At 43.5% G+C, this 22,607-nt stretch overlaps 1 protein-coding gene across 2 annotated transcripts in view; it reads left to right on the top strand.

Annotated features, from left to right (window-relative positions):
* Positions 1–22,607, top strand: part of PLXNC1 (plexin C1) — a 142,200-nt gene that overhangs the window by 68,383 nt on the left and 51,210 nt on the right. For both annotated transcript variants that reach the window (XM_054696129.1, XM_037513862.2), the window contains exons 8-14: positions 1,034–1,136; positions 1,276–1,377; positions 11,927–12,066; positions 15,001–15,180; positions 17,413–17,500; positions 20,360–20,563; positions 20,681–20,866. In XM_054696129.1, coding sequence (XP_054552104.1) covers positions 1,034–1,136; positions 1,276–1,377; positions 11,927–12,066; positions 15,001–15,180; positions 17,413–17,500; positions 20,360–20,563; positions 20,681–20,866 — 1,003 coding nt within the window. The remainder of the gene's footprint in view (positions 1–1,033; positions 1,137–1,275; positions 1,378–11,926; positions 12,067–15,000; positions 15,181–17,412; positions 17,501–20,359; positions 20,564–20,680; positions 20,867–22,607) is intronic.

Raw genomic sequence — 22,607 nt, 5'->3', positions numbered from 1 at the left:
AAAGCAGCTTCCCAACCCCCATTGTGAGAGGCCAGAGGAGAGGAAGTGACTTGCCCTGGGTCCCACAACTAGGTAATTAAGAGTCAGACCTCAGACCCACAGCTCCCCAGAGGGCAAGTGCCCTTTCCTTGGGTGCCTGCTTCCTGTTAGCAAAGCACTTAGTATAGTAATCACACCTGAGGGCTATTGATGGGAATGCAAATCACGGAGCTGCTTCTAGCACAAAGAGGGGGCCAGATAAACATTTCACTTCCTCTCCAGGGAAGTGCAGTTGCCATAGGCCAGAATATCAGAACTCTGACAGCATTTCTTGAGGACATTATAAATTATGAACTGTGCCCCATTCCCTGCGTTAGTTCCTCTCTGGCTATAGCAGGGCTGGGGTTCCACTGATTTTGACTTCTACTTTTGTCATCCCTTCTTTAACTCCGATTATCCTAATAAGTGCTTTTCAGGTTCTCCCCTGTTATTCATGCATGGTAACAGGTGCATGAGTAACATTTGATTAGTGGACACAGTTCATCCTTAATTGGATTAAAAGCAAACACCAGCACCCAGTTTCCTCCTCTTGCCAGGCAACACTGTTGGTCTCGCATCTTTCAGGTAGTTACTGCTCCAGTGAGGGGGGGGGGGGGGGGGGGGGGGGGATATCAGTCTCCAGAGGGAAACTTCCTGAAGGTAGAGGAATATCAGAACTGGGTTCAGAAACAGATTTAGTGGGTTCCTTTTATTTATCGAGGCAGCAGGTGACCCCAGCTTCAGGTTTCCATGGCAATCCCCTGCAGGTGTGGTTATAGTCCCTAAGTCACAGGTCTGTGCCACCCCCCCACCCGCCACCCCCACCCCGCAGGACACAAAGTCAGCCTTCCATCCCCAGCCTCAAGGAACTGCCTTCTGTCCCCTATTCAACACAGTCTGTCCAGGGGTTGTTTTCTTCTTTTAAATGCTCCCACGCCACATCCCAGAGGGAAGTTCAAGGCTATGAACATTTTCCTAAAAATGTAGGAATTAAGTTGATTTTCCATGTTGCCAGATGCCCAGTATGCATCGGAACTGGCTGTGCTTGGTGTGAAAGTGCCAGAAAGTGTATCCACCCCTTCACACATTGTGAACCTTCTCACTACAAGAACAACCAGGTAAAGTGACATTTTCAGTGTTAAAAGGTTTAAACAAAATAAGTATTTGTGACCGCCCAGTCCCAGCCTGTCTTTCGTGTTCAGTTCAGATTCTGAATTTCCCATCATTTGGTTGTTGAAGGGATGTTCTTTGTTTCAGGAATACTGTCAAGTCCTTGGTGAGAAAAGGGCAACTTCTAAGACAGGAGGAGGAGGAAGATTCAAAGACAGTAAGAGCAACAGAACCAGCCAGGGCTTGAAGGTCAGTCCCTGTTTTTTTATTGAAAAATGAAAAAAAAAAACCTCTTTTAAATGACAACAACAACTCCTACTTTGGGTTTCTTTTAAAAATTCCCTATTTTATTTTCTACTAAAATTCCCTTTTTTACCTCTGGTTTTTAAGCAAGTCTCATTTAATTGGCTCCATACATCAAAGGCTGCACATTCACATAAAAGAAATTAAAATTCTGTAATTATGAAAAATGATCTTGTTCCAGTAGGAGTAAAATGATAAAGGTGACTTTGTGCCTCACTCGGGGAGAGTTACAAGGAAGTCAAGACACAACCTTGGGGAGGTTGCAATTCAATGGACACATTAAGATGGCACTTCTGGGGAGTTCGGTTGGAGAGTGGTCTTTGCCAAATATACAAACTCACCTCATTCGGACTAGTTTTCTTTACTGGGTGGGGATGACTTAGCCAGCAGTTAACCGTGCTGAAAAAATAGTTGCTTATATGTATAATGCATGCACATCTCTCTACTTCTCAAAAAGGATTATTTTCTATGAAATTTCCTTGGAAATTCCTCCAATTTTCTTCATAATCACCAAACTCAACCAGCATGCATGTTTGAAAAGAGAAGATGTGAAATGTAAACATTTATGGGCAGAACTGGAGGCTAAGAGAACACCTAAGCGCTGGCTTTATTCAGTCAATGGAAGCGAATCGAGCAGCTGTTATATGGCAAAAAATAAAAAAAAAAGGCCAAGTTCTTGTTATCAATAACTTTGGGGCCTAGTGGGAGCAGACGCATTCAAAGCGACATGTTTTGGTGTTTTTAAAAAGACTATTTCATGACTATCCTGTGGCTTTAATTATCCCTTGGCTGCTATTTAAGGTCAAGTGTCAATACAAATAAGTAGCACATTTTTAATTACTGCTGAAAAGTTGATGGTAACTTTAGGTGAATTAAGTAACAGGCAGAGGGAATGTGAATCAAAATGGATTATGAAGTTAATTAAAGGCATTAGAAAGCTCAATGTGCCAATATCTGCACACTTTAAAGTCTGTGAGGTTTTATTAAGTGATAGGCTACTTTTCCCGTTGAAAACTGGGGTACAGCAACAGGAATTTGCCTCAGGGAGGCGGGGGGGCTTTCTTTTAAAAAGTAGACTTCTTGTTTTGTGTTTCAACTTTTACAATTTTTGGTAAAATATGTTTGACATCAAAATTGCCATCTTTACCATTTTAAATGTACAGCTCAGGTGTGTTTTAAGTAATTCACGTTGTTGTTATGCAATCATCACTCCAGGCATCGCCAGAACACATCTCATCCCAAGAACCAAAACTCTGTACCCATTAAACTCTAACTCCCATTGCCCTGTCTGCATCTCCTCTCACAGCCCCTCCTTTCTGTCTGTCTCTAGAAATTTGACTATTCTCCTATAAACAGAATCATGCAGAACTTGTCATTTTGTGACTTGCTTATTTCATTTAACATACGTCCTCAAGGTTCATCCCTGTAGCTGGCTCAGAAGTTCCTTCCTTTTTAAGGCTGAATAATATTCCATTGTATGTGTGTGCTACATTTTGTGTACTCAGTGGTTGGTAAACAATCATTGGTCACTGGGTTGCTTCCACTCTTTGGCCATTGTAAATATAAATATAAAGGTGGGTGTAGAAAAAATCCTTTGAGACCCTGTTTTCAATTCTTTTGGGTATGTATCCAGAAGTAAAATTACAGTATCTATTGGTGATTCTGTTTTTAATTTTTTGGAGAATTACCGTGTTGTTTCCCACAGTGCGCTGCTAGTTTATATTCCCACCAAAAGTGTACAGGTGTTCCAATTTCTCTATATTCTTGCCAACACTTATTTTGTGTGTTTTTTTTTTTTTAATACTAGCTTTCTAGATGGACATAGAGTGGTACTTCATTAAAGTTTCAGTTTGCTTTTCCTTAATGACTAGTGATGTTGATCACCTTTTCCTGTACTTGTTTGCTGTTTGTGTATCTTTAGAGAAATGTCTATTCCAGTCCTTTGCCCGTTTTTTTTAATCAGATCGTTCTGTTGCAGTGTTGTTACTGGTTGTAGGAGTTCTTTCTGTATCCTGGATGTCTACTTCTTATCACCTGTATGATTCGTAAATATTTTCTTTCATTCCATAGTTCTCCTTCTTACCCTGTTGATTGTATCCTTTGTTGAAGAAAAGCTTTTAATTTTGATGAAATCCAGCTTTTTGTCATTTTATGCCCCTTCTTTGAATGTCAAATCTAAGAAATTATTGCCAAATCCAGTGTCATGTATTTTTTTATCTTTCATTTTGCATATGATTTAAGGTAAGCTCCTGTCCCACTTCATTCTTTTGCATGTGAATATCCAGTTTTGCAAGGTCCAGTCATCTGGACATTCCTTTTGCACTGGTCTGTAGATCTGTCTTTTTGTCTATGATACACTGTTTTGATTACTATGGCTTTGTAATAAGTTTTTAAATCAGTAAGCATAAATCTTTCTACTTTGTTCTTCAGGATTATTTGGAGGGAAAACTAAACTTTTTATTTTGAGATAATTATAGATTCACGTGTGGTTGAAAGAGAATACAGAAATATTTCATTTATCTAGTACCCGGTTTCCTCCAATAGTCACACCAGCAAAACAACAGCACAGTATCACAGCCAGGATATTGACAGTGACAACAGTCTGGAGACACAAGGGCTAATCAGCTCAGCCTCCCCCAAGTTGCTGTTTATAGCCACACCTACTTCCTTCCTCCCTCTCCCTCCCCAATCTGACCTCTGGCAACCACTCTGTTCTCAGTTTCTACAATTTTATCACTTCAAGAATTTTCAATAACCCGAATCATCCAGATGGATCCTTTTTGGGTTCACCTTTTTAATGCAACATAATTCTCAGGAAATCCACCCAAGTTATTTTATGAATCACTAGTTGGTTCTCTTTTATTGCAGAGTAGTGGTCCATGCAATAACTTTTAAAATTACTTTTAATTTTTAAAGAAAAAATAATATCACTGCATTCTGGTTTCCTGTGTTGTTTTCCTGCATCTTCTGACCTTTGACACTGGGGTCACAAGAGCAGGGGAAACCGGGAGAAAAGGAGGAGGCTGAAAATAAACAAAAGCCCAGATCTGTCCCCAGTGCTTCTCTGTGAATGACCTTCTTCATTTAGAGGAAAGACTTTTTATTGATAATGAAATGTTTTCTTTAAATATAGACTCAGAACAGAATCTCAAATCTGATTAAGAAGGACTGCAGTCTTATCTGTCATGGCAGGGATTTCTCATGCTCTGAGCACTGCTGCCTTTCATTATTCTGTGTAAATTCAGGTTTCCAGTGTGGGTCCTTGAGTAGGCTTGAATAAAGCTCTGGACACTCTTTTCCTAGCAGAGAAGCCATTGAGAACTTCCCTGCAAAGGATCTTCCCACTCAACACATGCACCAAGTGATATCAATGTGCCAGGCATGGGGGTATGAAATGTGAATGGTAGAGACACAACGTTAGGCTCTGTGGCACTGAGCTTGGGTTGGTGGTTCTTACAGTATTTATCAAATATGTAGGAGGTGCCATTATGCTGAGCTCATAGGTATCAAGAGGAGAACGCAAATGAGCCAGGCACATCTCTTGCCGTCCATTTCAAGAATCTTCTACATTACATATAAGTAACAATACAAGATTTACTTTTTTAAGAGATTTATTTTTATTTATGCATACAAGGACTGGGATATAGGCCAGAGGTATCAAGGGGGGCGGTGAGAGGATTCACCAGAGAAAAAGTAGGGAGCAAAACAGGCTATCTACTGAAATACACTGCTGAGGGGAGCAGCAGGCGAGACAGGAGAGGTTTGCTGCACCATGTGAGTCAGCTCCCTGGCCAGGGATTGAACTCATGCTGCAGTGGCTGGTGATAGCTTGACAGTGCTGAGACTTAAAAACCCTGTGCTAACAGGAAGGCCCAATACAAGATTTAAAAAATGCTAACATAGGAAAGTACTGGAAAGTATTGCAAACTTAGAGAGCCACTTTGTGCCTGAGACCTCATCTTAAGTCATTCCTGCCTGGCAATTAAACACACTTAATCAATGTGGTTGGTTACATTTTTGATGGGTGGCGGTTCAGCCAACCTTTGAAGGATGAGAAGCACACAGACATGAGAAACTGGTAGTCCAAGTAGAGGGCCTAGTATAAGCAAAAACCTTGTGGGTTTCAAAAATTCCAAGGCATCCATTTCAAAAGATCCCAAGAAATTCAGTTTGGCTAGAACTGAAAGACGTAGGAAATCTTGGAACACAAGGTTGAAATGACCCCAGAGCTGCATCTGGAGGGCCTAACACACCGGGCCTAAGAATTCTGACTTTGTGGCAAAATGTCTTTAAGACATTTTTCTAAAAATATGTTAATTTGCTTCTCAATACATGGTACCTATAATAGGGTTTCTGGTTCAGTCCCAGTTTGGACCTATTGCTCTGACAGTGTTTCATGACCTCATGACCCAGCCTCAACCCTGACCTCAAAACACGTGCTGTCATTTACCAAGGGGGACTGCAGTAAGGAGAAGCATCATCAAAATAGGGGGACAAACTCAGAAACCTGTCTTTGCACTTAGGATGAGAAGCATTTTCAGCTATTAAAGCCGGTCTCTGCGCCACACTTGGCCCTAACCTCTTTTCCTTCCTTTTCTTAACAATCTTATATCTGGTGCCTCCACCTGCTGAGAGCAGAGATGGCTGTTCTCTCTTTCCTGTTCTCCAGGAAAGGTTGTGAAGATCTGTGATATGATGTTGTTCTAATATTTGTTGTTCTTCGTGATATGCTTATCGCCGTAAGGCAGTAATAAGCCTTACAAAACCGTGCCTTCAGCTCTCGAGGAATTTACTTTCCAATTGTTCTTTCTCTTCCTTGCCCTTACTCTGCTTCTTCCTCCACTTCTAAATGTGTATTTTTATCTTTGCGCTGGCAATCCAAAATGACTGTTGGAGGGTCCTTGCTTTTAAACGTGAAATTACATTTTATATCTACCTTGCTGAGTTTCATCTATAAGCCTAGCACTGTGCCAGGTGCTGTGAGGATTCACTTCCAAATGTTCATTTATTCATAGAGTGTTTATTGAATATCTACTGTCTCCTAGATCAGCAGTTAAAATGGGTGCCTTCGTGGAACTTGCATCGTAAGACTTAAAATATTTTGTAGAAAATAAGATTTATTTTCATGAGTGTGTATGACAGAAAGATATGAGATGCCAGATATTGAATTGATTAGTGACAGCTGATATTTGTTGAGCCTGTGCTATATCCCGAACTCAAAACAACTCCTTGTTTAATGCTTACAGCGGACATGTTCTCACCATTTCGTCGGCAAAGAAATTTTGGCTTATGGAGGGTACATGGTGGCAAATGAGATACAAGAGAATTGCACCCAGGAAGTCTGATAGCAGAGTCCGCAGTTTTAATCACTACTCTACATTGTATATAACCGCAACTGGATTGCAACAAATGCTAAACCAAGCAATACTGATGCAAAAGTCAGTCTGGAAGGGTGGGAGATCCTGATATTGGCTTCTCTTGGCATTCTGCTTGCAGAGTCTGCCCCATCTTAAACACAGAAGTGAGATGGGATGAAGATCCCCAGCCCGGATGCCTGGGAAAGTTGTGTTTTAGGCATCAGAAACTTTGGAGGAAAGGTTTTGGTTAGGTTGAGAGAATCACGCTGGCATCTTTCTAAAACTGGGAGAGCACAGGACCTGGAGATGGGAAATTGATGCATGGAGGGGTCAGAATCTCATGCTGAAGTTAAAACTCAGCAGTGGGTGGATTTTAAGTGACGAGGTGTAACCTGGAGGCAGGGGCCTCTGCTGGAGAAGAGGTCCATGCCCTGCTTGTGGCATCCTGGTCACCTAGTCTGAGGAGTCACACTTGGAAGGTTCAGTGACTTAGAGTGAAAACCTGATGGGTGGGTGTGGTGGGCCCTGTCACCCATCCTGGGCCCTGCCACGTTCCCCTTGGGTCCCCTCCTCACAGAAGTGAGCTTTAATGTCAGCACAGGGTGTTGGTCTGGTACCTTCTCCTGGGAAGTCTCCAGACATTCTAACTTGCTAGGACCAACTGGAAGTTACATTTCAAGTTCCCTGGGGCCTGTTCCAGGGACCCCCAGGAAGGAGCTCCTGCCTGGGGATTGAGCATTAGATGGATAAACTTTTTGTTCCATTCAATTCTCAAATTTTTCTTTGGTAGGATTCTACTGTGCTATTTTCTTTCCATAGCATGGCCCTTTTATACTTTACCATCTCCACGGCTGGTTACCATTCTTCTCAGTTTATCCATTTCATTAATACATGATTCCCATCCTTCTCAGTCACTAATAAAGATGTTAAATAATTCTGAACCAAATACTCACCCCCGTAGGGCCCTACAGGACACTTTCCTTTAATTAGTTGTGCTACCTTTCATCTCTTTAATGTCCTTTGGTTTCAGATTTCCAGCTGGTTTTGGATCCGTGTGACTTTTTATCCGGTCCTATTTGAACTAATTTTATGAGTGAAAAATCTGAGAGCTGTTTTACTGGTCCAGACCTACAGAGAGCTTTGCTAGATTCAGGGTTTTTTTCCAACAGATTAATAGAGTACAATTTCATCTTAATAAACTGAGCCTTCTGACGTTCCTCCTTCCAATATTCTTTTCAATCATAGCAGTATTTTCTCCATTAATGTCATGGAAATTAGAATTGTGTTGATGTCAAACTTCACAGAGGTATTCTCACTGTCAGGAGTAATTCTCTTAAACCTTTTCAGAGATAACTATTTCTTAGTGGTTGTGCTATTTCCCATATCTTATAATGACTTAGTTTAAAAAAAATAAAAATAACTGGGTGTCTTTCCTAATTAACCAGTCTCTAATGGGCTTTCTTATACAAAATAGGGTGTGAATTAAACTTGCGAGCTACCAGAGCTCGTGGCATTTTATCAAATAATTTAAAATTGTGCAACCTTTAAAAAGCACTCAGAAGTCTTGAAGATGTAACCGACAGCATGTGGACTATTGGAGGTTAATTTCTGGACTACACAGGATGGTGAGGGTGATAGTCGACAGTGTTTTGATTTGAGGTAAGGAAATCCTGGACAGAGGATGTGGGCAGAATCTCCCTGCGAGGCTGTAAGCAAAGTATGTCTTTGTATTAAGCTAAATTAAATTTTAAAATTAACCCTTCATTGTGTCAGCTTGTGGGGCCCATTCATGTCAGGTGGTAAATTGACGTGATTACAATGCAAAAATAGAGCTAAAATATTGAGTATGTGACGCAGTTTGTGAGGCACTCATTCCTCATCTTTTGTCTGTACCAGATGCTCAAAGATCTTATCAGCGAACAGGTTATGTTTCTAAGAGCTTTTGCAGCCAAATAGCCACCCTCTCTGCTGTTGTCTTCTCCCTGCCTCTGATATACATTATCTAATGAGGTCCTTTCTGCAGCTCTCAAACTGTTATTAAGATTAAAACATGTTCCCCTCAGCAAATGAAGGACAACGAATCTGGCCCTCTTTGAAAGCAGACTGGAAGCACATGCTTTCACGAGACAGGCCAGGGCTGGAGTCCACCCTACACAACCAGGGGAATCTTTGCTAAACAATAAGATTTAGAAATGAAATCATTTTGAAGTAGCGGGGCTGGCTCAACAAAGGGGAGAATAAAATGTTAAGGTGAGGCAGTAGGTCCTCTGGTGGGGTTTGTTGCCATTTAACCCCCTTAAACAAGGTCTTTTGACATTAGTTTTTATCCTCTACTGGGAGTGGAGAAGTAACATTCACTTGGTGTGTTTGAAAATTTTACTTGGGCAGACATCAACAGTATAAATTTAAGAAGCTAGAAGAACCATCTAGAAAGAAAAAAACCCCTAGGAAACATGTTGACTTGGCTCTCAATGTGAGTTGCACTGAGATTTACATAAAACAGAAAACACAGTCTAGCTTGCCCTCCTGAGAAGCCTGACTCCCTGATGCAGTCAGTGCATTTGGTTTGGTGAGCCCATGGGCTCTGTCACAGCCACCTGTAGTGCAAACACTGTCACAGTCAATATGGGAATGAAAGGGTGTGGCTGTGTTTCAAAAAAATCTTTATGGAACTGAAATTTGAATTTATGTGTTTTCACACGCCAGGGGAGTATTATTCTTTGGATAGTTTTTTCACGGGCCATACAAAAACAAGTGACAGACTGGTTTGGGCTGCTATAGACACCCGTCACACCCAGAGATCATGTGTCCCCTAAAATACCCACTGCCCCCTAAAGACCCTGTAGGTGCTCAATAAATACTTGTCACCATGCCAGAGCAAAGAGTAAGCCTTTTGCTATACAACACACACTTGACATTTGCAGGGGATTTATCTTGAAGTCTTGGTTAATCCTCCCATCCCAAGTACCACTCTTGCAGATAATTTCCCCCATAAAATGCAGTCAAGTATAACAGAATAATTAAAATGACCCTTTCAGGCCCTTCGTGATTTTATAAATATAGGGCTAAAATCCTTTACTAAGTGATTGAAATAAATTCTGCCAACAAAATCAATTTTCTGTCACATGGCATCATTGCTGTGATGACATTGACGATGAATTTACCTCAATCAGCAAAGCCAATCCATAGTGATAATGAGTGATGGTGACCGCTCTACCATATAGCACCTGCGTGGGCCAAGGAGCAGAATGCTAAACATGCCTTCTGCAGAGCAGGCAGCCTCGAAGGGCGTCTGGGTGAGTGTTACACATGCAAAATAGCAGGGGACTCCAGGCTGCCTGGAGGAGAAGGTGGTAGGCAGGTGCTGGACATGGCTCCCCCGGTGCTGGAAGTGGCTTTCTCCTAGATGCCCTCTAAGTAGATACCCTTGGCACTTACGACTTTGGCAAATTTCACACGATTCCCTGGACCTGGGGTCATTTTCAGAATAGCAAGAGTGTGAGTATGAAATTCGCTCGTGCTAAAGATCTGCTGGACTTTATATTGGCCAGGACCTTAGATCCTGTCTTGGTCCCGCCTATTGCAGAAGAAGATGGGCTTGCTGAAATGGTCTACGGAATAACAACAACACAATGATCAGAGTGTAGGTGGTCGCATTTGTACGGGAAGAGAGAAAGAAATCAGGATTGTGTCATCTTTGAAAAGGAAAGGGATTCTTGTCATCAGATGAAGGGATTTTTTTTTAAATTAAGATTTCTTTAATAAAGGGCCTCCCTGGTGGTGCAAGGGGTTAAGATGCAACCTATGAAGTTGTCTGCAGCCACTGCAGCATGAGTTCAATCCCCGGCCAGGGAGCTACCCACATGGCACAGCAGACCTCTCCTGACTCTCCCGCTGCTCAGCAGTGTATTTCAGTCGATCTTCCCTTTCTGTTCCCCACTCTGCCTATAGTAAACCCTCTCACCCCCACACATCTGGCCTGTACCCCAGTGCTTGTATGCATAAATAAATAAATATTTTAAAAATGTCTTTAATGAAGTGCCTTTTTCTTACATCCTTGTTAATTTTTGACAGTGTAGGATTCTTCTCTGAGGTGGCATCACTGTGGTTCTCCCACCACCAAAAGCATCCTGTAGCCATCACCATATCCCCTGGTGCTCTTCCCTTCCTGCTTTCACCACCCACACCCCCCATTCTGCCTCCAGCCTGATGCCTCAAATCTGCTTGTCTTTGACCCTTTGTTTGGTGTTTGGTGTCTCTATATTCCACATATAAGTGAAACCATGTGGTATTTATCTTTCTCTTTCTGATGTATTTTGCTTAGCATAATCTGTAGGGTTGTGGTTTGTTTTTTGTTTTTTGTTTTTGTTTTTGTTTTTTTGAGGGAAACTGGATTAGACACTGCAAACAGAGATGATGTTGCTTAAGCCTACCTGAGATGGAGTCCCAGCTATCAGATGTTCCAAGGAAACTTTGTTGATAGAGAAAGGCCTGATCAGGTTTATAACAGTCTGCCAGCAGGCCCTGAGGTAGCTGTCAACCACAGAGGAGAAACTGCTGGCCACAGTGATCGAAGCATCCAACTACTTGATATCAGGGTACTGAACAGGTTGATTTCTCAAGCCTTCCCCCCTGCAGTATCCCACTTGCTTCAAAGTACCTAACTGAAACAAACAAAAACTGTGACCTGCTTTCTTGGGAACTAAATTTCTCCAGAATGACATTTATTCCAACTTAATGATGAGCCTGTCACTGGCCTGCGGTCGCTGGACCCCAGGACGGCCTTTCCTTCCTTTTGTTATATTGTGAGCCTCCAGAGACTGTCAGGCAACGAGCAGTTATGAAACTCCAGTGATATCTCACTCTTGAGACAGAATGTCAGACTCTTCAACTGTATTTTCAACTGTCTTGTGAGACAAAGACTAATTGGTTTGACCTCATGCTGTCGCGTGTGGAGAGACATGATTCTTCAGCGCTCTTCCTTGAATTCATTGATTTCATTAAACACTGTCTGCTTGTGTTTGCAAAATGTTGTAATTTCCCAGTGATTTCTTTGAACTGCGGCACAGAAACAGATTTTTTGGAACAACGCCACTTCTTCGCTTTGATCTCGTGTTTCTGTCTTTTATTTCCAATAGGTCTTCTACATTAAGTCCATTGAACCACAGAAGATCTCGACCTTGGGGAAAAGTAATGTGATCGTCACGGGTGCGAATTTTACCCAGGCGTCTACCATCGCGATGGTTCTGAAAGGGACCAGTACTTGTGATGAGGATGTGTGAGTTGAAATATCAGTACTTTATCACTAACTGATGGTATAGTGAAAAGTCATTGCGTAATTATAGTGAAATGCCAGGGAATGTCACCGTGATTGTTATCTTTATATAGCCAGATTATTTAACTATACCAAAGTGAGCCAGTTAGTCTGCATGGTTGATAGAATTTCAATAAGTATAATAATTTCTACACCACATTGGAAGTTAGTCAGGAGATCATCCGTCCCAAGCCACCCTGTCCCTCCCATAATCTCAGTACCCAATGATTTTATGTGGTAGCCTGTTTGTGGTCTTGATTTGTTTTCATCAACTAAGTCAAGTATGTAGAATTGTAAACATTATTAGAAAATAGTTGAATAGCTCAGAATTGGATGGAAAAACACAGCAACTCTGCCAATGGGTTACCCAGCATTGAAAAAAAAAAATTCTGATCCCTTTTAATATTTGTAACCTTGTCTTTATTAGGCTGGTTTCAGGTTTGAATAATAACTAAATGGAATGTACATTCATCATTAAAAAAAAAGAAATAAAACACCCCAACACGAGTATCTAGTCAGAGCACCACTTGAAGACCATCACCTCTTCGACTGCTTTTCCCCTAACACACCCTTTCAATGAAACTGAGAGAGAGGGAATCCTCTGATGTCCTTGTGCGAACGGTAGCCCCCCAGAGAGATGTAATAGTCAAAGCACAATAGATCATTTGAGTTTTCTGCTTGTTAGTTTTTATAAGTTGGGGCTAATATGAGGTAAAAGATGTAGCATCCACATGCAGCACAACGCCGAGCTTGTTCTCATCATGGAGGTGCACGGAAGACAATCTGCTACGGCGCGGTGTTTTGGTTTTTAACTACGGAAACAGATCTGTACAGCATTTTAATCTGCCATGCTTATTTACTGAATTTTCTGTTTTAATTCATTTGCTGCATGTAACTGCCATCCCCCCCACTCCTAGCGATAAATTTGGGGCGTCTGTCATCTTGATGGGAAAAGCTGCTCCTCGGTGGCTTTCTCTGTTCTGCTATTTACCAGAATTATCAAGCACACATTAGTGGCTGTAGCTGCACGACATGGGTATTTTTTGGTGTCATTTATCCTGGCTAAATACCTTATTGCAAAAATCTTTCATTTTGTGTAGCGAAATCTGTGAAGTTAAACACCTGTGTGCTCGCAGAAAGGCAATCAGCTTCGCTGGCAAATGAGTCGTTGTTCAGAGTATTACCCTGTTTCTGACTGTTTATGCTCTCATTTCAATTCTGAATGTGTCTTGAGATACTGCAGTTATTAAATTAAATGACTAGGAGACCTTCCTGCATGTAGCGTTTCAATAACCACATTGGTGTGGTGAACCCAGGTTCATGAGCAGTAAACATAATACCCAGTTAATCCCAGATCTGACTTCATGCCATAATCCCAAACTCTTTTAATATGCTATTTTTTTTAATGCCTAGTTTTTCTGAAAAGAGAAATGCAAAAAAAAAAAAAAAAAAGTAGTAGGATGACCCACATTTCCACCCATTGCCTTGCAAAATTTATAAACATGTTTGAATTTTAATGATCAGTCATTTTACAATAAATTTCCTAGCACTTTGCTCTGAATGTAACAAACCTTTGATTGTAAATCTGAGGTAATGTAAGCACAAACTGACTCAAATGTTTTGCAAATTTGCCTTATTATTAGAATCTATTATTACAACTTGGAGGATGCGCACATAAAAGTTAATAATCATGCTCGTCCTGCTGCCTGGCTAGACTGAGTGTTCTCAGACACACCCCAGTCTTAGTAGCTGGTGCTTCAGAGGGTCACTGTGATGCCCAGAGGAAGCTGCAGGTCCCAGAGAGAACAGTCTAGAAGGCTTTGCTGTGAGCCCTGGAAGGACGGAGGGCTTGCTCTGCAGATATTGGGAGCAGCATGATAGCCCAGATGATTCCGGGTCTGGAAGCATTTGGGCAGCAGAAGCCTCTGATGCCACTTGACTCAGAGAATGCCGGAATCTTGGCATGGACTTCTGTCATGGGCTGGCTGCTCTTTGAAGGTAGAATCCCCATCACTGCCCCAAATTGGCTTTTACCCTCCCAATGCTTATCAGGGCTGCTTTTTTTAAGCTTTTCATTCTGAAAATTTCCAGACATACATAAGAAAGAGGAATGTAATGAGCCTCTCTGTCCCCATCCTTCAACTTCAGAACGCATCTCGCCAATCTTGATTCATCTACCTCCTCCAATTATTTTGGAGGGAAGGGATGGGTGGTGACTGGAGTTTGTTGTTCTTTTTATTAAAGCCTAAATAATATATAAGATATTTTTTAGGTAGACAATGTTATGATTTGACATTTGCATATCATGCAAAATTATCACAATAGATAATTTTCCATCTACTTTTAGCAATTTTTTGGAAACTTTATCACTACCTTATTGACTCATGGACCTCACACTGTACATCACATCCCATGACTTATTTATGTCTTTTAGAAGTGAAAGTTTGTACTTCTTGATCTCCTTTACCCACCACCCAAGGCTGGAGTATTTTTTTAAATAATATCCCCCAAATTAAATCCCCTTTCATTCATAAATATTTCAGTGCATTTTCCTAAAAGACAAGGGTAAGCATCATTATCAAAGTTCACAGTAATTCCATAAAATACCTCAAAACCCAGTCCATGTCCCACTTTTTTTTATTAGGACTTCTTAAAGCAATGGTTAGGTCTTCTTGCCTCACATCTAAGGGAAATGAAAATAAGAAAATTCACCAAAGAAAGAGAAACCCAGCCCCATAGAATATTCAAATCGAGAAAGTAGCCACTTATCAGCAGGTGGCTGCAGCTGTTACTCCGACAGTCTGAATTGTAACTGGAGTCAAGTTCACATGCTGGCGCCTTGGGAAACTAACCATGCCAAGTGTCTGTCGTGTAAGAGTTTTTTCTACTTCTTTTTAGGGTGCAGGTTAGCCATGTGCTGAATGACACCCACATGAGATTCTCTCTGCCATCAAGCCGAATAGAAATGAAGGATGTGTGTATCCAGTTTGATGGTGGAAACTGTTCTTCCGTGGGACCCTTGTCTTACATTGCTCTGCCACACTGTTTCCTTATATTTCCTGCTACCACCTGGATCAGGTACTTTATAGATTCATCTTTCGCTCTCACTGAGGTTGAAAGGGTCCTTGAATAAAGGACCCTAGTTAACTAGTCCTAGCTAAATTCCTCTTCAGATTTATTTCTAGGAAACACCTGACAAGCAAGTTGCTTTGCATTTTCACAGTGACCACTGTGAGCTCATCCTGTTAAACTCTTAGCCATGGCTGCCAGGAAGCTCACAGCTCAGTTCATTGCAAGAACTATTCTTAGCCTCAGTTTCCGATGCACATAACACAACCTTCTTTACTGCCTCTCCTGTCCATTGCACAAGGCTGCTTCTTTCTTAATGCTTTCATTTTATAACCTTTAGATAAGCTGTTTTGAGTTCTTTGGTGGGAAAGATTAGTTGCATAATCTAGATGAAAAGTATTATCTGCTTTTCAAAGATGCTCCCTAAATAAGAGCTAGAAACTCCAAAATAAACTCCTTCAGATCACTCTAATGTGTTAAGAAAAATAACTCTCTCCCTAATTCACATTCAGAATGTAGAATATAACCTAGGAACTACTTTCTTCACCTAACAAGACATGAAGCTAATCTTCAAAGTATTAACAAGATGAAACGATAGCTGAAGCTTTGTTAAAAAAAAAAAATCACTTCTGATATTCTTGTTTAAGATTAAATGAGAGGTGAATGTTTTAGTTTGCTAGGCCTGCCATATCAAAGTATTATAGACTGGATGGTTTAAGTAACATGTTTATTTCATCACAGTTCGCAAGGTAAGAGTTCAAGATTCATCACGGTGGGTTTCTTCAGAGCCAGCTGCTTGGCTTGTAGAAGGCTGTCTTTTCTGAGCCCTCATATGATCTTTCCTCCATGTCCATCTGTGTCCTAATCTCTTCTTATAAGGACATGAGTCATTCTAATGACCTCATTTAGCCTTTACCACCCCTTCAACGACTCTCCCTCTATATACAGTCACATTCTGAGGTTAAGACTTCAGCTAAATTTTGAGACCCAGTTCAAGCCATAAGAGTGAAGAAAATAGAAATTTAAATACCAGAGTTCTAGCCTGACGCTCCCTTGCTCTGGGACTAAGTCCTTCCTGTAAATAACAGGTCAGCCCTCATGAGCCTAAGGAATTAAAGGCAGCCCCTTTGGCAGATGAGGAAACTGAGGCATGGAATGTTCAGTTTCCCAGCTCCCAGGCAGTTTGGCCCAGCCTGCTGAGTCTTGAACACCACAGTGTTCTCCTTTACCATAAAGTCAGTGGCTTCTTTAATGTCTGGTGACCTGTGATGTGACATCCTGAACCTGTGTCTCTTAGCCGCTCCTGGGCTGCTGCTCTTGGAGCAAGAACGTGACTCTGCTGCCCAGCCGTCGGCTCATACACTTGGTTTGGTTTTCTAGTAATGGCAACAGGCTGGCATGAGGCCAAACTGGCCCTTCCCCTCGTGGCTGGTAGGTTCAGGACTTAATGTCTTCCATTTGCCCTACACAAATTGGCCTACGCCTGCCCACCTCCTAGGCTCATCCTCAGGGGCTCAGCCAGGCAAAAGGGCTGACATACCCCAGCAGCTGTTCTCTAGAATGAGTATCTGGTGACCTGTGTGAGCGGGTTTGAGGGCAGCCGGAGCTGTGGACAGCTGTTTGTTTCGCATCTAATGACTGCTTTGCTTGTATGTGATTATGCGCTGAGAATATGTGAAATCATTTGGCTGCATTTTGGAGAGAGAGAACATAGCTGTTATTTATATGGTTTGCCAAATGGGAATTTATACTTATAATGTCATTTATAATTTTACCTTATCCACAGTGTTCCCTGTCTTCCTAAATAAAATATAATTGGTAGGTTGGGACTTTGATTTTGAAAGTTGTTGGATTGAAGACTCTTCATATAGGTTAAATAGCAATCAAATAAAATTCCATTTAGTGTAAGCTTTTTAAGGTACAGCTGATGATTTCATCACATGTAGCAGTATGGTACAACAAAACTCAAAATTCTAGAAAAGAATTTGGGCATTTTCCTAGAATTAAAACAGGATCTGATTTGAATGTTTATATTAATGTCTCTTAAGAACTATGAAATTGTAGCCAGAATCATTAGAAGGCTTCTAAAATTGTCCTGCATTTGAAATTGAAATGTGTTAATTTGCCCTCCAAGAGAACTAAGTTTCATAATCGACGTGAATAGATTGATAGCTTTGTTCATCAATGCAGAATGTCCACAGTGCTTTCGCTGACACTCCCGTTGTTGCTTCTTCCCTGCAGTGGTGGTCAGAACATAACCATCGTGGGCAGAAATTTTGATGTCATTGACAACTTGATCATTTCCCACGAGTTAAGAGGGAACATAACTGTAAGTCTTTGGCGTCTTTGTACTCTGAGTTATTGTCAAGGTTGATTTTGTTTTCATCACACTAAAATATATTGGGGGGTATTTTTTATTGCTATGCCTGTAGTACTGTAAGCGTTTACCTGCTGCGTGCTAGCTGTGCAGTAAGGGGACGGAGAAGACCATAGACTTGGAGTTAAGTATTAGGAAAGAGGAATGAACTTGATATGACAAGACCTGCATTTCCCTCCTTGGGTGGTTTGTGGCAAGTGCTTTGCTGAGACACGTTATGAAGATGCCTTGTGTGTGGTTAAAGTGAGACAAAGAAGAATAGCATTCTGGGAAGAGTGAGTGGTATTGTGCCAGAGAGAGGTGCAGTGTAGGGATTCAGTGACCTGCTTAAGTCCCAGAAATCTTGTCATTTCCTCTTGTCATTGCCTCTTTGATTCAATTTGGTGCCTGCCCTCTGACCGCACCTTCTCTTGCCTTTCATCTCCCCACACGGAGTCTGGTCCCCAGGAATCGCCCACACCAGCACGTGGGCCTCAGCATGCTCTCAGGGGCTTCCAGATTGCAACCTTCCATGCCAGGAGCAAGAGGGGAAATGGTGAATACCAGTGCAGGTGGGGGACTCTGGGTGTGCTTCTGGAATCTCCTCTCCTTTCTCACTTTCCTTGTGAGAGACTGCAGGTGGCAGCCTTCGGGAGCCCAGCCTGACCACTTCCTGTCAAAGCTGCAGGTGTGTGAAGGGCCATAGATCTGGCTCCAGGTTGGGTTCAGGCTTAGATACAGAAGGCCCTCCTAAATCATCCACCTGTCCACCTACTGGCACACTTCAGTGCCTGTTCTAAGCCTCACATGGTATCTGGCTCCAGGCTGTGTGTCTGTGATGTGAACACAGCCCATCAAATAGTTCATAAATTGATCCTCTGAGCAGAGATAACACCTGATTTGCTTTGGGCTTCTCTCCCTCCCCAGTGATGTTCCTAAATCAAGTAGAATTTAATTGAGCACCATTGAGGGCAAAACATTTTGCTGGGCGCAAGAACAAAAGGCAGCTAAGAGTCCCTGGAGGAACCTGGCAAATCTACACTGGAACTGAAGGTGGAGAGCACAGCACTAGTTCTCGATCAAGTTCTAGGTCCTCAGACTCCCTTCCAGAAACCCCATAAGTTCCAGAAGGCATGACGAGTTTCCACATGAAAGAGAAATGAAGTACAGATGGCATGAAGATGGGTGGGACTCGGACAGGTAGATGTAGGGAGGCGATTCCGGGTACAGAGGACAGCTTACTCAGGCCCATGATGTGCCTGTTGGGGAATGTCATGGAGATGTGCTCAGCTGACACCAGAAAGATGGTCATCAGGGAGCCCGGGGGAGGGACTATAGTCAGACCGAAAGCTTTACCCCAAATTCTGTAGGCAATGGGAAGCAATTGAAGATCTTCGAGTAGGGGTGACGCGATATAGGTACACTTAATGATTATTGTTTGGGCAGCAGAGCAGAGGGTAACTGGAGGGGGCAGAGATGCTGGAAGGGGCAGTTCTGGGGGGCTGGGTGGTGCTGGAGCTGAATCTGATAGGTTGTCTTTGTAGCATCATCATGGGGGGGGATGGAACTGCATTGTTGGGGGGAAGGGCAGTCAGGAAGGAGCGCTGAGTGCCTGCTCTGGGATCTTGCAAAATAGTTTCATTTTAAGGGGTGAGAGAATGCGAGGTGGCCTGTGGGCGTGATCAAGAAGTGGTTCAAAAACTGGAGAGAAAGAGCATTTCAGGGAGCGGGGAAAGAGAGAATTAAGGATAGCGAGTTTTGGGCAGCACCGTGCCCAGCAGTCTTTCTGGAAGACACCGTCAGAACAAGCCAGCTGGCCGGGCTCACAGCTGCCGAGAAGGCCGAGGCTGGCGATGAGCGGTTTGCGTCCTGTCACCAGGAACGTGCCCGACAAGTCCAGGGCCGTAGGTGACGAAAGCGCTACACAGGAAGGAATGCTTTGCCTCTCCAGATTGCAGCCCTGTGCCTTAGATTTCCTCTCTGGTGCCCTGTCCTGCCCTCGTTTTCATCCTCCCACCTGAGAAAGTAAGTTTAAAGAAAAAAAAAAAAGGAAAATTGTCCCCACCTGGCAGATTTCACTTCACAGGTTCTAGCTGCTCTACTTAAAAATGGTTTTGTCAACCGCCCCTTTCCACCCGTTTTCTCTGCCTGTCGCTCTGTGTTCCTGAAGAGCACCAGGCTTGTGTGTTGCATTTTTTTTCAATACACCTGTGAAGTGGGCCAACCTCTCCACCTGCTTTCCCGCCCTCCTGCTCTTCCTTTCCTGGGGCTGCAAGCTTCCTTTTCTTTTTTGTTGTCTCCTATTTACTGTTAGGCCTGCAAAGTCTTTCCCTCCTTGTGGTTAGAGATTTCTGCCAAAGCCCCGCAGGAGGTTTCCTGACGGAACAAATCATCCAGTGGCGCGGGGCCTGCGGCCGGCCTTGCTGAGGGAGCGCCTCCTCTTCAGCGGCTCCCAGACTTCGTCTTCCTGGCTTGAACGCCACACAGACCCTTCCTCCAACCCACTTTTTCTGCACACACTTTGCCCCTGTGGGTAATAACCATCCTAGCTAATAGCAATAATAATCACCGCATTTGTTGAGCGCCGCTCTGTGCAGTCAGTGCTCTGAACATGTTTGCATGTGCCATCTCATCTCAGGGCGCCCTTATTTAATGGCATTGAACCCTCAGTTCATTTAACTCAGTTAACGTTTAATTCAAACCCGTGAGGTCGGTAGTATTGCTCACCCCCATTTTACAGATGATAAAACAGAGGCGAGGAAAAGTCTGCTGAAATCGGCGACTCGAGGCTCATCGATCAAGTGACTGACATGCTCTCGTCTTCCCCCTCAGATCTCTGGACACTGCATGGAGACTGAGTGCAGCTTCTCGGCCCCCAGCATGAAGAGCACCAAAGTGCAGGCCAATGTCATGGTGAAGCTGCGGGTGCAGGAGACCTACTTGGAATGTGCCAGTTTGCAGTATCTTGAGGACCCCAGATTCACAGGGTATCGTGTCGAATCTGAGGTGGACAAAGAACTAGAAGTGAAAATTCAAGTAGGTTTTGCTTTTTCTGCTTGGGCCGTGCCTCCGCCCCCCACGGGGAAGGTGTGCTTACGCTTGTGAGTCTCCCCGCCCGCCCTGATTTTTCCATCACCGCTTTGTTCTTCACAGAAAGAAAATGACAATTTCAACATTTCCAAGAAAGACATCGAAATTACTCTCTTCTATGGGGAAAATGAGCAATTAAATTGTGGTTTTGAAAATATTACTAGAAATCAGGATCTCACCACCATCTTCTGCAAAATTATAGGGGTCGACACCGCACACAGCATCGCCACCTCTTCCAAGAAAGTCCACGTAAGTCACCTGACAGCCCCGTTATTTTTACTTTATTTCGGTAAGTCCTTGCCTAAGAGCCGGAGAGGCATCTTGCATGGATCTTTTGATCTTCCCTTTAAATAGAAGAGAACAAAGCTGGTATTGCCAGCCCGAGCATAATTCCTCCGCGCTAGCTGGCGGAATCCATCCGTGGGCCTGTTTGGATCCCAAAGTGTTGAGCACATCATGGTCTGTAACCCTGATGAGTCTTGAGAGCTTTTGTTCTAGACAAACATTTAGACGGTAGCATCCGCAAGCAGAATCTCTAGAACCATGGACGGATGAGCTGTCATTCTCTTCCCGAATGTGGAGGTGACCTGTCTTAGCAGAAACCCGCTCCGGCGGGCTCTAGGCCACGCTCGCTGCAGCTTTAGTCAGAGGGAGGCCAGACCGTCCATGGGGCATGGCCGCTTCCTCCAGCATGAAGTCATATCTGCTGCGATTACTTTTTCCCCCCACACACATATTTGAAGGACCCATCACTGATATGTTTATGTCCCACGAGAAAGATGGAAGAGCGTCAGGGAGGGAAACATATGAGCAGTCTCCCTGCAGACAGTATCCATGCCCCGTGAGGCTCTGCGCGGTCTGTCCTGAAAAGGATGCTTTGCGGTCTGCGCTCATGCTTACCTGGACAAGGAAAAAGCACATCAGACTGGAAGGTGTAAACAAAAATGTGTTCATGTCCCAACCGCACCTTCGCTCAGCGGTGTGGCCTGAAGTAAGTCACTGTTCACAAAGCCTCAACCTTTGCCAACCTGGATAGCAAAGAGGGTAGTAGCGAGAAAGTCAGAAGTTACCACTGGCCCCGCACGTGGTTGCACCTGTCGGGTTCGTTGAGAAGAACAAATGTGGACATTCGTCATCATTCATGACAGTTCCCGGGTGCCGATGCTGTGGTGGGGACAGAGCAGAGCGGAGGACAGTCAAGAGCAGCTGCCTCAGTGGAGGTTACGTAAAGAGACACGTAGTGAAGAAAAGAAATTTAAAATGTGCTAGATGGTGGTGGTTGGTAGGGAGAAACCTGGAGCTGGGAAGGGAAGAGGAGCTGGGGAGGAGGGCCAGATAAGCTCACTCTTTGCATCAGGCTCTCGAGGAAGAGGAAGGTGAGCCATGGGCTGACTGGGGTACAGAGTTCACACCCAGGGAACTCAGGTGGCAAAGATCCTGTGTAGTAGCCTGTGAGGCGTATGTGGGCAACAAGAAGGCCAGGGTGGAGGAAGAAAGTGGGGGATCGTCCCAGGAGTTAATGGGGGAGCAGGGCGAGCCAACAACTCCTTGGGACCTTGTAAGCCATGGCGAGGGCATGCCTTTGCCCTCTAGGAAGCCACTGGAGTTTTGAGCAGGATGTCAGGAGCCTCCTTAGTTAAACAACGTGTGTGTGTTTAGTCTTTGTGACAGGCCTTTGAAGGCACTGTCAACATCACTGTAGAGATGAGGACAGCGAGGATTCGGTGGTGACGCAAACTCCTACGGCACCTGAGGAGGGCAGGCACAGATCTGGGTTGGGGACCTGGGCTGTGTGGGTCCAGAACCTGTGCCCCAGCCTCTGTGCTAAAATGCCTGCATGCAGCAGCCATGGCTTCCAGGCTGGGAAGGTGCCTTGATGCTGGTGTGGATGTCAGTGTAAAAATAAGGTGTGATGACAAGTTTCACAAAATTTTTATAACCCCAAAATTCTAAAACTGGAAGGGGCCCTCAGGGATCATCCAGGCCTCCT

Source organism: Talpa occidentalis, unplaced genomic scaffold (assembly GCF_014898055.3).
Source record: "Talpa occidentalis isolate TD23 unplaced genomic scaffold, MPIMG_talOcc4v2.1 talOcc4.16, whole genome shotgun sequence".
NCBI classification, from domain to species: Eukaryota; Metazoa; Chordata; class Mammalia; order Eulipotyphla; family Talpidae; genus Talpa; species Talpa occidentalis.
Note: the sequence above shows the minus strand (reverse complement) of the source record. Positions and strands in the feature narration are given on the sequence as shown.